The 18,172-nt window shown below is 28.1% G+C and overlaps 1 protein-coding gene across 1 annotated transcript; it reads left to right on the top strand.

Annotated features, from left to right (window-relative positions):
• Nucleotides 1–433: 433 nt before the first annotated feature.
• Nucleotides 434–17,340, top strand: LOC113552109 (vacuolar protein sorting-associated protein 62). Its single transcript, XM_026954807.1, has 5 exons — nucleotides 434–1,201; nucleotides 6,979–7,179; nucleotides 15,170–15,447; nucleotides 16,273–16,492; nucleotides 16,684–17,340. Exons 1-5 carry the CDS (start codon nucleotides 904–906, stop codon nucleotides 16,944–16,946), a joined length of 1,260 nt encoding a protein of 419 aa, XP_026810608.1. The 5' UTR covers nucleotides 434–903; the 3' UTR covers nucleotides 16,947–17,340.
• Nucleotides 17,341–18,172: the final 832 nt, after the last annotated feature.

The raw sequence follows: 18,172 nt of genomic DNA, 5'->3' as shown, positions 1-18,172 counted from the left end.
TTTCTCGCGGGTCAATTGCGCGCAAGGTCGCCAAAAATCTCGAAACTGAAAAGTCGGCCGATGCAGCCGATTATCGTACGGTTTTACTTTTTTTGCGTGGCCTAGTTGTATTCGTATTTCGTATATAGGTACATTTTGCGCATGAGTCGCGTCTGCCGGAAAAATGGAAAACGAGCGGGGACGCAACAAGTGGCCAATATACGTGACCCGCGAAGAGATAAAAGATGATGGGTAAAAAATTGCCTATCTGTGTCCGCTTTCACCGTCGTTCGGTGCTAAAAATCCCAAAGTTAAAAAACTAAACAACAACAATCAGAAACCGCACACTCGCGATCCCGACGGACGCCGCCGCCGTCGTCGCTATCCATCGCGCGCGGTGAAAGTGCCACGGGCGGTTTTTAAATTTTAAATGCGACCGTCGTCGGCCGAAGACTGCAGCGGCCCAGTCGTGCCGGTACCTCCGATCACGCGATATATACTCTCTCAGACGACATATCAATATTATTATTTTTTACTCATTATTTCGCGAAAATTCCTAGTAAAAAAATACCGATATCCGAAATAATATACGTTTGCCAGTCCGGTCGAATTTTCGCGTGCACGTCATACCGCCGCGACCATACTATATAATAAGACTAAGCAATCCAATTATAGTTTACGATATTATCTAACATTATTACAACCGTCACAGATCGTTCTGTAATCTATACACATAGACTCGATCGCGACCTTACCGCCGCGCCACCGGAATCGCGTAACGGAAATCGCACGGTTTATCATATAAACATTATAATTATATTATCGTGCCCAAGACGCGATCGCCGCGACCGATGTGAACTGTACTGGCTATGACTTTGGTCGTCAGCCGCCGCGGTTGGTTCAGTGGTGGCGGCGGCGGTCTTGATGGACCGGATAGGGTACGCGTCCGCGTTTTTGCGGATCGGCGGCGGCGGCGTCGAGGTCGGCGGTCCGTTGCTGCTCCTGCTGCTCCTCCAGCTACCTTGGTTATCGGTTGGGACGACGACGACGATGACGATGACGATGGGCGATCGTTGGCGACCACAGAGATTTGGCGGCAGTGTCGTCGAAGACCGCGATGAACGGTTGCAGGACAACGAGATTGTCGAAGACCATCGCCCTAAGCCGTCGGTTCCTCTCGCACCCGTTGAACCCCTCTTCGACTATGCGGCTTCCCTATACAGTTGAGTCGTTATTATTTACTTATACAATTTTGCACGCCCCGAAACCCAACATTTTTCCCGCCTATTATATAATATAAGTAATTTAGTAATTATATTATGGTTAGTATTTATAACCTAACGCGATTTCATATAATATGTTAATCTTAACTTTTTATCTAACGAATAAACTATTTTTTTTAGCAGACTCGATAGTTAGGTATAATATATATTATATACACAATACACATTCACAAATAGCTTAGATTGACAACCCCGATAAATTTGACCTAAGAAGTCGTTTCTAACTATAGTCATTATGTAAAATAAAGTGCAAAAATAAAAACACAAGTTAATTATTGTTACCTAAACTAATTCATAACTCTCAGTCCAAAGTTCGTTCAAATGGACGAATCATTAACTCGTAAAATCCTTACAACTCAGACTCTATAAATCTACCCTATTAATTGTATATAAAAATACCTGTGTAACCAATTGTGTTAATTAAAATAAAAGTAACAAAACGTAACTTACAATTTAAGTTTAGTTATTTTAGTTTTTATAACTCAACTTACTGTAGGTTTAAATTTGTTCAATCTCGCTTCATCAGTGTACGATGGTTATTTTACATATTCTTAATAAACATATTATATTATTATAATATTATACTCGTATGAAGACTGAAGAGAGGAATAGCAATCAACCCGGTTTCCGCATTTTTCACCTCTTCTGGTTTGGTTTATAACGAAGAACGAGGTTTCCGCATTGTATACGAGCGTCGAGCAGTGCTTATATGTATATGCAGACATACGCCGACAGTGCACACCGTTGACTCGTTGACACGTATAATATGTGTAAGTGTAAGTCATATTTGCCACGCGTTTTCAATAACGTGTTCTTGAGTAAAATATAATATATATGTTTACTTAAAGTACTTTACCTAACCCACAGTATTCACGAAACGTGTTATTAATATGTAGGTATTATGATTTGACAGTATTTTGCGCCATCTGCATTAAACCACACTTCATATTATTATAATATGTTTATGTTATCTTATTATAATGAATTGAATATAATGTATACTAAATACACACAACTAACACATAGTAGAATAAGAATAATTACGAAAATACAATACTAAATTATTATAATGTCCATTATCCATGTATCATTATATTAACGAACTAGTTATGCTAACGATCGAAGGACAGTGACACGTTTTTCTGATTTAAAAAGTCGTTTGCCCAAATCGATAAAAAAAAAATAATCGTATGATTTAGTACACAATAAATAAACTACAATTCATGATTGTTAAAATATTATAAATCAACAGTCGTATTAAAATTAGAGCCAATAATCGTCTCTCAACGCAAATATATATAACTTCATTCGAGAAAAAAATTCATTGTATGATTTGGCATCCTTCTAGCTAATACGATGTACTTAGAATTTTTATTGAGCATTCTTAGAGAAAAGTTTATTGGTGAAACTATTGAAAAGTGTTATGGTATACTTATACTATTACTAGTACAACTATTCTAAAGTGTAAATTATAATTATTTTACATGTAATGCACCTCACTACCAAATTAGCGTAGTTAATTAACAAGCGATAACTGGCGTATTATGATTTTAATAATAATGAATTTAATTCGTACAAATATTTGAAATATTGAATATACAGTATAGGTATAAATATCGACGACTTTCTCAGAAAAAAAAAGAGCACACATAATAAACAAAACATGTTTGGGATAGTATTGGCGTGGATAGTGTACATCCTAATATAAGCATGTATATATGACATGGTAATTTTTGAAATTAACAAATTTAAAATTGTACAGTCATAAAATCATAAATCAATAGATGGTTTAGAGAGTTTAGTCTGTTTAGAAATTCGCTATACGATAACAATACCTGTTGATTAAATTTCTTTATGTCTTGTTGAAAATAAGCTACATATAGATTCAACATATAACTACGTATTTTTCGTATCACAGACCTTTTTAAGTTAAGCTGACACACGTAAAATATTTATACTTGGATGACGTATACAGCTACAATATATAGTATAATAATAAATAAGTAATTTTGGTTGTAATATAACGGGTAGTTCAATAGTCAATAATATCTTTATAAAAAGCTAAAAATCAAAATACTTCTAATACTAAGCAGTTTAGCACAACAATGGAAGATGAAAAATTACTGTATAATACTATCATATTATTTAATTCATAAATAAGCATTATTCATCACCATGTAAATTGTTTGATTCGGTGTCTCTTTACAGTTTACATTTTAAAAAATAATTATTATTAATACTTAGAAACTCAAAATATTATGTTTATTGTACACGCATAACTCCATTCTGTCTAATACGTTTACGATATCTCCCTACGTTTACGATATCTCCCTACGTTTAACTAGCTTATTGTAAATTAAATATAAGGTAGATTTATAGGTAAGATTTTTCCTATTTAATATTAATAAACAAAACGCATATTATTCTCGACAGATTTGATCATTGACCGATTCCCGTTAATTGTTGTAGTTCGTTGGATGTATACATGTATTATTTAATGTCAACGGTCATATTCAAGATTTAAAACTATCGAATATTTTTTAACCCGTTATATATTAACATTTATTTTTAAAAGTTCGTCGTTTAAAGTTTTTGAAGCTTGCCTACAATTAAGTAGGTTGCGTATAAGTAGTATAAAAGTACTATTTTAGATCAATTAAACTTGTCAAAGTAGTTTTCATTTAGGTTGTTAACGAGGGGGGAATATTTATTTAATAATCAGGAATTAAAAAGAAATGTGACATTGGACAAACCAGTTTTGTGCATAGAAAAACAAAGTAGAATTTCATTTAATAACAGTTGGCACTAGTTTAGAATTTAGTTGTATAATATGCCAAGGATTTATTCTTTGCTAAGGTAAATATTATTTTTTAAATTTGACTATAGGTGTTTATATTATTGATAAACTTTATACTCAGTGCAGAATTTAAGGGTCTGAAATGCAGTAAATATTTTGTACCTCTAGTAAAAAATAAATTGCTTGCTTCGCTTGTCACAGTATATTATATCTACATAACTTTAATTATTTATCTATTCTTTTATACATAATTTATATCAATATAATATATTATATAACAAGAGTTATTGAATATAGCTACAGTGTATTAAGAAATTATACTTAAGAAGACAATATAAATGCTAACAATGTAAAATAACTAAAATTATTATTAACTATAGCAACGTGATCACTTAAAAAAGTTGTTCTCATTGTTGGTAAAAAATGATCATACTTTTTTATATGTTGAAGTCTTTCAATTTTCTTCCTTGCATGCTTAATAATATTGTAATTATTTTACTGCCAAGACAATGCATAGTGTGATAGAATTTCTCAGACAATTTTTTATTAACTTAATTTTTAATAAAATATTGCTAAGTTCCAGTTACTATAATTAATACAAATTACACAAATATGTTATGCATTTATACCAGAAAAAAATGTCCTTATTATAACCTGTTCACTCGTTCAGTATATCATGTCGTTCAGCTAGTAACCGTTACGATTTTGACAAATACTGCAGTGGTCCGAAAACTATATTATATTGAAAAAATATCTAGACATACTAAGACGGAAAGTTATTGTAATAATACAGTTTTCAGACTACTGTTTTTTATTATATCGTAACAATTATTAAACGCCAAGATAAAATGAACGGGTTAATAAAAATTAAGTTTTGTAATTTTTAAATTTTGTATATATAAATAGATATTTTCTTTTCACTGCAAACACATAATTGTTATAAAAAAGATTTTTATGGTGGCATACTAGTATATTATAGTATATTATATTATCTAATTTTATACTTCTACCTTTAAACTATTTTTTAAAGTATAGCACCTATCTATGATGAATTTTTGTTTTGTTAATTAGGTACGTATAAATGTATAATTAATTTCATTTTATTAGAAATTGATATACGCCCACTATAATAGGTACACCCTCTTTGAAACTGATACTACAGTTATATTTGTAGAAAAAATATTATTTATTTTAATTATTTAAACTATACTTTGAAAATATTTAAAAACGTTATTTAGATCATAATTATATTATAATAACTTTATTGTATGTCGTTAGATTAAATTTAAATTAAGAATCAAATAGGCGCGGATCCAAGGGGGTTATGGAGCAATGCCCTCTCCACCCGTAGACTCTGCCACACAGGTAAATTTTAAGATGTCTGTTTTTGGCAACCGGTAAAATACGATACGCACATGATATTGGCTCCCCTTCCCGTAAATTTATTCTGAATCTGCGCCTGGAATTGGACAGCTTATAATACAATTTATAAAAACAAAATTACATTGTCTAACAATAAAAATTTAATTTATCAATATTGACCGTAGACCATTGTAAAAATGTAATAAAAACTATAAATTATAATTCAATAAGTATTTATGTTATTCTCGGTTTTAGGTTGCTAAATATTGTATAGAATTTATATTTTATTGTATTGAGAATACATTTGTAATAAAGTTCTAATTTAACCTACTTGAAACAATGTATGCTATAGTTTGTATGGTTAATACTACGTTTATATGTATTCATAGTTCATACTGTGATCGAAAAGAGCGATACGCATTATAATGAGTGATGACCACGATGGCCATCGTCGAGAATAACAATATAAAATTAAAAATAGCACCTACCTATTAATTATAGACATATAATGTTGATGGATATTGGATGAATTTGACCCAATAAACTAATTTCCATCAACCTAGTAAACAATTAGGTAATATAATAATAGAAAAATAAAAAAAAATAGAGACATTTTCTTAAGACTATTGTGGTACATGGAAAGTTAACCACGTCTAACTTAATAACACATTAAATAACTAATCAAAACATAATAAAACGTTGAGACGCCTTAGAAAGTTAAAACCCAAGTTTTGTTTTTAGAAGCCTTAACATGTTAGGTTAAGTTGTTATATTCAAATTAAAATTATCAGCTTTTTTCACGTAAATAACACTTAATAATGAGTTTTATGTAACTAATAATTATATATTAATAATATTAATCACAATATATTTTAATGTTAAATAATTTAGTTCACATCATGAAAAAATTGCATAAAATAATTTATAACAATAAATTATCTACCATGAGCTTTATCCAGTGTGATATTGAATTTTTCATGTTTTGTCGACCGTTTAACGAGTTTTATGTCAAAATTATAATATATAAGTATTATATTGAGCGATTTTTTAAGTATAAATGCCCCCTTCCCATTTGTTCTATAGTAATAAATTTATTAAAATTCCGATTTTGGGAATTTTATAATATAATATTTTTATTTTTATTTGACCATATTTTCACATATTTAGATTTCTTGCACTATTAAAATAAAATCTTATGGTGATAATACAAACTCTTATTTTTCAAGATAGAATCATCATTTTTACAACCAATTGTTATTGAATAATAGTTGAATATTTTTTTTGGAAAATTTTGAAGCGCCTAATTTAAAATTCAAACGAGTAGTTTCTTAGTTATTTCACTTTTTGTGCTAAGAACAATTTAATAAAATTTAAAAAAAAAACGCACATCATGGAAAACATCCATAGTTCCATTCGCGATTTTTTACGCGTATTAACTGTTATAAATACTACTGCAAAACGGTAGGTATAAACCTGCGAAATAAACTATTTCGTTTACTTACGTAAATATACTATACTTTAGTTAATGTACTATATTGTCGCATTTTTATGTTTTAGTGGAGAAGATGGTTCGCCGCTGGGCTCCGCTTATATGGTTGGCACCTGACGAACAATTCCTTCCTGGTTCCGTGACCGATTTCTTGAATCACGTTACGCCTAAGCCACGTAGCCTGCCTGGCGACGTGCTACAGCAACACTCTAAAGTGCCCATGGGCCCGGATTCGCAGTCGTGGTTTTTAGTCACCAAGTCTGAAGTTGGTGAGTAATACTTGTAGTATATACATAATACATATACATATCATAATATCATATATCAGTGTCTGGTGCTAATGCCGTGTATATAATATATATAACATTGTGTGTGTATACAGGACGATTCTTTTAACAGCGACTACTCATCATTATTATTTATATAACTTCAAGAAACTTATTTAATAGGATTTTAACTTTATATTTAATAAAAGTATTCCACTAAGAATATTTACAATTAAAATTATATATTATAATTGGTAATCGTTTTAAAATCAAAAGTCAATATCTATAATTACTACCATCGTCTGATTCAGACGATGGTGAAAAAAAATATTTTTGAAATCAAAAAATATTGAGAAAAGTTTTTTGAAATAAAGATAAGATATAGCTGTTACGTATTATTGTACATACTGGTAATAATTAACGTCTACTATTATGTGTATAATAATATAATAATAAAATAGAAGCAGAGTCTAAGCCGTGATTATGGTGCGTGTCAATGTTCATATATCTATAATATTGCCATTAATATTCAAATTTCAGAAAAGTTATATATATATATATTGTACATGATAATATGATCTAACCAGCGAAATATTATTTTTATGATAAAATAAACCAAATGACATCACAAGATTGCGCGGGATTACTCGAGTACATATTGTTGTTGTAATATTATAATTGTATAATTGTTATATCCTATCCGGATTAAAAGAGTCACGACCTCGGCCTCCGTGTAACAAGTACGAAAACTCCCATTGCCCATAGTTTTGTCAGCCTAAAAACATATTAATTGGGTATTTATACTTTTTAGTTTTTTATAGTTTAAAAAAATAAATTTTAAGACAAACTTAAGAAAAATTAAATAAAGTATAGCATAAGAAGTTACTATATGTGTTTTATATTCGTCATAAAATAGAAGTATTATTATATCATTATCGTCTAGTAGGTATCTACTGTGTTGTTGCCAGATCAGATTTTTTTACCACTTTTGGTTTTTGGAATATTATTTGTACTATATTTAAATATATTAAAAAATAATAAATATGTTCTACTTAATAATAAAAGTACTTTAATGGAGCAATAAAGAGAAAAAACAAAAAAATATATTCTAAAGCTTAGGTATAAAAATTACGGGATTTTTTGAAAATAAATAAACATATTATTTAAAAATTAAATTGAGATAAATAAAACACTTAGTTAATACTTACATTATTTATTTCTAATAATTTTAAAAATAAAATAATATTTTTTTATTCAGTTGGGTTATTCAATAAAAATAAATATATAATATAGTATTTAATGTTATAATGATAAGCCAATAATATGAAGTACAAATGGGAATAAAAATAGGACTTTATTTTTTTCCATTGATTTAGTGTTTACAACCAAGTATCAGCATCTGGAATCTAGAGGTCTTAACTCGGGCTTTAATTCTTCGGAACTGTAAATAATAATAGTATTAATGTAATATTGTCATTATGTCACGGACGATGACGTGTATAGTCATAATACGATAATTGTCCTGAATAATATTATATTATTATATTATAATTGTCGGTGTACACAGACTAAGTTGGGAGACCGGAACACAAAACACTATAATATATATAAAAATATGTAGCGATTGGCAGGCACAACATTCTAAATCAGTACCAATAAATTCATATTATTTACATTATGTGAGTTTACGATTCAATGATCTAGTCAATCAATTGCATAAACACTTTCGATTGGATAGACAATTGTATTATTATTATTAACCCTGTACGGTTTTACATAATATAATATTATATACATACTTCAATAAACACAGAATTTCCTCGTATCCTGCAAATATGTAACACATTACATTATTTTAATTGTTGTCTATGTCTGTATCTAGATGACTGTGCTGTACTGGTGGCGTACTGTAGTTATAAAATGTCACGATAAATTTTTATACGATTGCGGTAGGTATATATTATGTGTCTAGTGAATGATAAATAAATATACTGTCTAAAGAGTATAAAAGCAGATAAAAACACTAAGTTTGACTCAAATTATGATTGACAAAAAATTATATATTTTGTGTTTTATAATTTGAAAATAAAAACCGGGTAAGTCGCTCTACTGCATAGTTGTATAACTAGTTGTATGTTAATCATTGAGGTCACTTGTAATAGTTGTAATGACTGTTGAATTTGATAAGTTTTTGTAGTTATGTACGATTAACAACGATTTCAAGCGGAGTCGGTCTGTCAGCTAATATTTTTAAGGATTTTTTTATTAAATAATTATATTGGAAATTGATATTAATAATAAAATGTTCTATTATGGCAAAAATGAATCACACACCTACGTATATTATATAATAATTATTACTTTAACATATTAATATTATTTCATATAATATTACTATGGCTGTTTTAAGCTTATAATAACTCAGTGACATAGCCAGGGGGCTAAGGGGTGCTGCAGCCTCCCCCCACCCGAAATATTAAGAAAATTAAAAAATTATTTTAATTTTTAATGGTCTTAGAAAATTGATACAAAAATCTTAAATTGTATTTTACAAAAATTGATTAGCCCCTCCTCCGCAGAAAAATCTTAGCTACGCTACTGTAATAACTCATTATCACCAAAAAACAGTGTATACATTTAAATTGGTTTATAGTATAAATAGCTTTAAACGAATCTAAATATTATGAAACTTTCATAATGTAGAACGTAGGTGTAGTAAATAATAACATACGTACTGACGAAAAGTTTTAATTTCCAACGAATGATATTTTTTTAATTAGGTAGATATATATAAAATAACTAAAATTGTTAGTTTTTGTTTAATTATTGAATTATATATTTATGTATGAACCATAACTTCAAATGTCAATAAAATAAAAATTGTCTTGATGAATTTATAAGTTAAACTTATTAGGAATCATTCCTATTTTTAAGCCTTGGTTATTGAAAATAAAACTGTTATGAATTTATAAATACTTTTAAATTACTTACATAGTTTTGTGAAAATTTTTAATTTAAACGCTCATAAAAAAATTGTTACTATATTTTTAAATTACTTTAACAAAATAAGAAACCTTGTATATTAAATTGTTAAGCTTTTTTACGAAAAAAAATGTTTTTATTCATATTTAATATTAAAAATTAAAATTTTTATCATAAGTATATTAAAAAAAAAAAAACTAAAATAATTCGAACTTTTCAAAAAATAGATATTAATATAATTGATCATAAATCAATTATTTTTTATAGTAATGGTAAATTTTTACTTACAATCTTCCAAACTATCTATCAACTTGATTCAATTTTCTATCAGATCACCCTAATGGACAATGGTAGAAAACTGAAAGAGTTTTACTGCTTCAAAAAAAAAAAGACAAAAAAAAACCACACACACGTCATTTTGAAGTCAATAATGTTTATTAGAATTTAATAAAAAAAATCAGTGGTAATAATGGTATGCAATGATTACAATGTTTCTTTTATACATAATTTGTTTTGTTCATTATGTGTTAAAAATATATATAATCAGCATGTAAACAATTCATTTTTTGTTTATTTTTTTGGATCCCATAACTTATTTCTTTTATTCTAATTTGGGATTTAGCCGTTTTAGGTAAAAAGACAACAATAAACGATAATAATTTATTTTTTGACAACGCGTGTAAGTATGGGCTGGTTAAAAATATGCATAAACTTCCAAGTTCAATGTCTGCAAGCTTAATGTAATATTGATTACAACCATTCAACTATAATAATATTAGTATATTATATAATTTACGGCTTATGTTGATTTGTTATAACTTAGAAATACTTATAATTTATTTTGTCATACTTGTTTTAATTTTAATTGCTACCGGATACGGCATTTAAAATTATACTTATAGGTAGTCGCTAAAAATTATGTACCTACCTCAATTAGTAAGTATTTGTTTTGATAATTTCGATGACACACCTCAGCTATTTAATCGTGAATATTAAAAAATTATTGAAAAATGTAAAAATAATCAGAATTAAATCTTTTCAATACAGGTACCAATATTGTATTTCGTACACGTTATTGTATAGGTACAAGAGTCAAGAATTTACATTGTATTATACTAGTATAATTATCTAAATTATGTTTCCAAAAAAAAAAATGTTTTAATATTTTAACTATTTACTAATACTAATTACTGACATTGATGTAGAATCTTTATAAAATGTAATGAATGTCAAACATTTCTCTAATAATGATTGCTATAAATTTATATTAAATGTTTCTTTTTTAATAAATTTTTTATGCGGCCCGCATATTAGGTAGTCTGTATACGTATTTTTGGCTCAATTGATAATTTACGTTTGACATGCCTTGTTTAGAGTATTTACATAAATAGTTAATGAACACTGAATAGAGTATTAACTTCGAATTTAGGTAGATTTATAACTATTAACTATATATGTAATGTCGTACCTAAGTACCTTCTAAAGTACATAATCATTTTGGATAATAGCAATTAGCAGATGGTTGTTATGTTTATATTAGGTAAAAAATAAATAATACAAATATGCAATAAATTAAATGTACCTAGGATTTCAAATACAATATTTAATGTTACATAGGTATTTTAAGTATTTTAGATTTATAGTGTTTTTTCTCTGTATTGATACTGATTTACTAATTTGTGTTTAAAATCAAATTTGTTATATGATTTTTATAATTTTTAGTTTATTATGAAAGTAACTTGAAATACAAATGTGAACAGATAACACATCAAGATATGCTTATATAATTTTAAGTAGTATTAGTTTAAATATCTATTCAATTCAAGCTCGTTCAATAATGAATTCACTTTTTTTTAACAATTAAAATCTAAAATATAATAGGTACCAAGATATACTTAACTTCTCAATGAGCCGCATAATTATAATAAATAAAAATTAATACAAACAAAAACTTTTTTTGTTGCTATTTTCTGTATTCTTAGGACCCATCATATAGTTCTTTTTAGTGAAGCTATGAAGTCCGAACCCAGCAGGTTTTAAAAAATATGATAATATTATGACTAGGTACTATCTATTTATAAATTATAATCTATAGATTTATTATAAATAATTATATTCGTATGTTATATTTTGTTGCCTTATGTTATAATTAATTAGTTTTTTTAATAATAACTCTGCAGCTTTCATTACTCTGCAAATAATCTTTAATGTTCTTGTGATATGAATAACAAACGCGTATTTGTTTATATATAAATGTACATAAACTTTCTAAAATATGTCAGATTCATTACTGCTTGTTCGTTTCAGAATCATACGGCTTTACATTTTAAAATTATTTTATCGTTATAAGTCGATAATATATTCCTTCAAAATTAACAAAAATAGGTACAACACACTTAAATACTATTTTTCAAAGTATTTCAATATTAAACTTTATCCGTTGAAATATCAAATATAGCATATTTAGGTACTATATACTTATACTTACCACCTCCTATTAAGGGTTATAAATTAATTTTTATTATGATAAATTTAACACAATGAATTATATTTGAAAGTTTGCGTTGTTTCAAATACATTTTTTATATTAACATGTACCTATATAATAAATATTATTCAAAAAATTTCAGACATTTTATGTATTTATTGTTCTCTTGAGTCTCAAACACCTGATCTTAATAAGATAAAACATGATTCCAATTAATTGAAGTTTCATTCACAATTATTTAATGTATCAATCAAAATTAATGCTGACTAATTTGTTTATAGTTAACCTTAACAATAACATTGAACTTACTACTATAAACCATTATAATTAAATATGTCTTCTTCATGCATCAATTAATTATTTAATTTTTGAATTTGTCAGCATAATACTCCTTCTAATTATATCCTAATCAATATAGCATTTATTATAATCAGGAACGCAGAATTTTTTTTACACTTTTGAATTCCCTTTCTAATTTTTTCTAATTCTGGCACTAGTTATAGTAGAATAGTGGATACATTTAAAAGTGATTGAAATGTCAAAATACGTATTTTACAATAGTATATATTATTATTGTATGTTAAAATCATTAATTAAACAAATAATAATAATCAGAGATTGTGACTTATGAGTCATGACACTAAAAAATGAACTTCATCGTGGTCACAATCATCATATGCTCTTAAAAATCTTTATATTATAATTTATATAATATAATATAAGTAGCTAATTTATTAATATGCACTTTAAACGTTTAAAATTGCAAAAATAAAAACGTATTAATTGTAAACCTAAATAATAATTTTGAAATTTGTTAAAACTTTAAATATGTATTTTGACAATTCGTTATAAATTGCCGAGACTAATTTATTGATCACAAAAAAATCTCGTTTTAAAACACAATATTGTGCTAATTGCAGCTAAACATTAATTGTATATGGAATTATATACCATATACCTACCAGTGGTTCTCAATATTTTTAATACCACGACCCAAATTGTTTATAGATAATCTATCGTAACCCACATGGCTACATGGTTTACAGGACAAAAAAAGTAGTTCTAAAAAAAGCTACTCATCTCATTTATTTCCGTTGTATCAGAGATGGACGTGATGGAAGTTTGAAAATATTCCATTCATTTTATTGTAATAAAGGCGTCTTGACAATAGACAAGATATTGTTCGAATTAAATTGATATAGGAATAGTATGACGGCGGTCACCGGTTAAAAGGATGTCATAATACCCACACGTGTTCTCCGTTTTACTGACGTACATCATAGCAAATTTGCATTTAGCAAAGTTCATTCTATGTTGTTATCTTTACCTAATATTAAAGCCAATTTACTTATTATCAAACTTAAAGGTAAAAATATTATCTAGACCATCTAGGGCATCGTGTAGAATTTTGTTTATTTTTTCATTTTAAAGTGAGTTATAGGCGGTACAGCTATGTAAAATATTAAAACTTTAAAATACTCATAAAGTCATAAGTCATTTTAAAATAAAAAAAATCAATACAAGTCTACTTGAAACCCTAAATAATATTCTTACCTTTAAATTTGATATGTAAATTGACTTCAATATTAAAGCTAACATCATGAAATGAATTATGTCGAACACAAATTTGCTATGATGTATGTTAGTAAGACGGAGACAACACATGTGGGTATGACGTCCTCTTATAATATTCGGGATTAATAATTTGTTTAGGTAGTTATATTATATATTTATATATAATATATAATATTACTGTATATTAAGTTAACAGTTTATTTCCGAACCACAGTTTGAGAAATGTTGGTATCAGTGCCGTAATTAGGGGGAAGCTTCTGGGATCAAACCTCCCCCTCCCCCGAAATGTCAGACACGACCATAGACCTTATACTAAGATCTATGGACACAACAATAATTTTATGAATTTAATTACCATTTGTGATGATAAAGTAACGCCGCTTTTATCACACTTATTTGATCTTGATTTGATAATATGAATTATATGAAATTCAATTTGAATTCAATGATAAATTTGTTTACTAAAAACGATATAATTTATTTAATATAATTAAAGGTAAATTATTAGAATTTTATACTTTTTACCATTCAAAGTACAAACTTAAAGATTAATGATTCGATTTATAAATCCAAATTTTACCAAAAACCACACTCAATATTTATTTTTTAATATATGATTATTTACTTCTTCTACTTTACATAAAATAAAATAAAACACATAAACACGCGTGCATTGTAAAACCAAACTAATACATTCATAAATTCTAAAATTTCAAATGTTGAATTACACTTATTATTGTTACCTATATCTAAAAAAATAAATTATAACTCATTCGCGATAGGTAGGTATAGTTAGTTTAAAACTTTCAAAACAAAATATATACAAATGGCATAAATTATGAGTCCTGCTATGATAATAATAATGTTATATATATTACGAATTAAGAATTATGTCGTGTACGTTTGATAGTATTTATCACAGCAAGTTTTTTTTTTTACTTACCATAGAACAACTATTGGAAAACACGACTTCCATATTATACGGACAGAATCCGAACACTACCACCGTTCCCATCTACGCCCACGTCACTCAATGTGGTCGTAAAAATTTTCACGTGTCGTATTGGCTGTTCTTTCCGTTCAGTCAAGGAAAGCCGATATGCACACTGGACATGGGCGTGCTTGGCCCGCTCCCCTTGCCAGTCTTCAACAACCGATGTTTTGGCACCCTTAAAGAATTCGGCAGTCATGTGGGTGACTGGGAACACATGAGTCTCATGTTTAACGTATGTATGACACTTGTAAAATATGTAATAACTAATAACCATGAAAGTTATACCTAATACCTATATTATATACAAGGTAATTCACTAATTATACTAATAATTTTCAAAATATGCGTTTATTTAAATTCTGATTTTTTGATTACCTAGCTAAATTCATGTGTATATAAAAATCATATTTTATAAAAGCTAAGGATACATTATGCTTATTTTTTCGATTAAAAATCTTTTTTTTATCATATGAATTATTATAAACATATGATTTATTTTGAAAATATATTAATATAATATTATGTTCAAATATGTATTAATAATATTACTTACGAACATTAATAAATACGATATATATTATAAAAGTTTAAAATGGTCTTGTCTCTTGTATTCAGTTGTCAAGTATCTATACTCAAAGCTGCAAGTTCCACCCAAAAAATAAACTCAACTGCGCAAAATTTATCTAGGTTTATTCTTAACTACGAGATTCTAAAATGGAAAATGGAATAATGTCGACGTCGAAAAAAATTTTAATACAAGTGTATATCTTCGTGCCTATCAATAAATGATCTATTTTAAAACTATAACGTTAACATATTATTATTAATTTTACATTTGTTATTTACACGCCAAATGTAAATTACATTTTTATTTAAAAATAAAGTTTTGTTTAGTAGTAGAAAAAATACATAATTACCTATATAACCAAAAACAAATTAAAATACAATTATTTCGACTGTAGTGGCCTTTGCGAACAGCTATAGTGTTGCATGTCCATTGTGTGTACTTATTATATAGGTATAGAACTATAATAATATCCATTTACTTTTGTTGCAGGGCTACGATGAACCAGAAGAAATGTACGTGTCTGTGCACGATGCAGGCGCATTTTACCGATTCGACCGGAATCGTCGGAAGTTCGTATTCAACCGACAAGAAGTGCGTAAAGGTTTTTTGCAAAAACCTAAGTTTCCCGAAGTGGTGCACTTGACAGATGAGGGTAATCACCCGGTGTTGTTCGCGGCCAAGGGATCTCACGGTCTATGGACCGCTCCAGGTCAGATCTATAACTCGATTAGACATTATTCGTATAACAATATTCGTATATACGACATCGCGCGCGGTCAGCTTCGAATAAAATTTGTATTACATTTTTTTTTTCGTCGTAAAACATAATAACAATAAAAAATGATCGATGATGATATTATTATGTATTACTAAAATTAATTCTATCGATTCGCTTCACAGGAAAACACAAATACGTGCGTATACCACGGTTGTACGACGACAGCGGTTACGGTTTTCCGTGGAAAACTTGGCTGAAGGTCGACGTGTTGAACTCGTCGAAAAAACTTCCCATTTGGATGCAATATTACGGTAAATGGGGAAACCAGCACAGCAAATGTCATCCGCTCTCCAAAATGGGCTTACAGATCTGTCAGTTTACCGACGGGCCGACAGGTATACCAATGAAGCCGCACGATTTCCAATGTCAAAACGCGACCAACTAACCATGGTATCGTACTGGCTGGAAGAGAAATTCGCTGGATGGCCGCCGCGATGAATATCAACCATGACCTAGCCGACTTTCAAGCGATGGAACGTGTTTTAGGTCAATGTGTATCACTGTTACATCTTACATTGTATTGTTATTGTTATTATTATTATTATTTAACTACACTATATAAACGTGATGGGTCTCAGTAGTTTTAAGGATCTAAAAAATCGATATTGCGTATTATGCGATTAACGTTTTTGAGTGAAAGTAGGACTTCCTGATCATCGAATTTCCTAAGACAATTTGGTTTTTTTTTTTACATATAAATTATTCACTTGCATATTGTTTTATAGCGTGTAAATGATCATCAATGTCTGTGTTATGTAAATAAAAGTAATGAACATTTATGACTTACTGGTTTTTTTAGTTATATATATTGTTATTTATACTTATTATATTAATATACTGTTCCCGGCGATCTTGTTAATAATCATAGTGCAAACGCACAGCGATTTCCTCTCTGGCTAAAAATTGTAGGTTATAACTTATAAGTACATAATAGCCACATATTATAAAAGTACTTCCTAGTTCTATTTACATTCATGCATTGATTAAATTTTAACTCGTCTATAATGGGTGACATAAATGGTTCAACGAATGATTGAGTCAAACAGGCCACAATACATACTCTAATTACTTTTTTCCTTTTAATACATGTTATTACTATTATGTAATATAATTTAAAAATAAATTAATGTCAAACATTTTTGAATCCAAATAATAATAATCATAAATTTATATACTTTATATACTTATAGTTATTTAAAAATAATTAGGTATGCAGCTAAAACTATTTAAATTAATTTAATAAACTGATTAGTAATTTTTTTATCAATTTATTTACATACTGTATACAGATGTATAAGGTCACAAGTGACAACAGTGGCGTATTTAGAGTTTAGACATTACAAGCATGTCTTGGGAGTTGGGGGAAACATTTTACTGACGCCCTCCTTGAGAAATTGAAATTATACGCTGTCTATAGATCATACATATTAACACCTGTAATATAATTATAACTGAATATATATTTTTTAAATCAATAAATAATAGAATTACGATTTTAAAATAATTTTATGATCAATAAGTTGTACTGCCAACAAAAAAAAGATACACTGCTATTTAATTAAAAGTTACTGCCTCTAAAATTTGTCACCGGCAACAAACCCAGCTGCTTTT

The sequence above is a fragment of the Rhopalosiphum maidis genome, chromosome 2, assembly GCF_003676215.2.
Source record: "Rhopalosiphum maidis isolate BTI-1 chromosome 2, ASM367621v3, whole genome shotgun sequence".
Classification (NCBI taxonomy): domain Eukaryota; kingdom Metazoa; phylum Arthropoda; class Insecta; order Hemiptera; family Aphididae; genus Rhopalosiphum; species Rhopalosiphum maidis.
This window is presented reverse-complemented; position numbering and strand designations above follow the sequence as displayed.

Excerpts from the sequence above, each read along its gene's own strand:
- LOC113552109 (XM_026954807.1), top strand. The coding sequence starts at position 904 with ATGGACCGGATAGGGTACGCGTCCGCGTTTTTGCGGATCGGCGGCGGC. Across the intron at positions 1,202-6,978 it reads CTATGCGGCTTCCCTATACA|TGGAGAAGATGGTTCGCCGC; the intron begins GTTGAGTCGTTA and ends TTTATGTTTTAG. Across the intron at positions 15,448-16,272 it reads ACATGAGTCTCATGTTTAAC|GGCTACGATGAACCAGAAGA; the intron begins GTATGTATGACA and ends CTTTTGTTGCAG.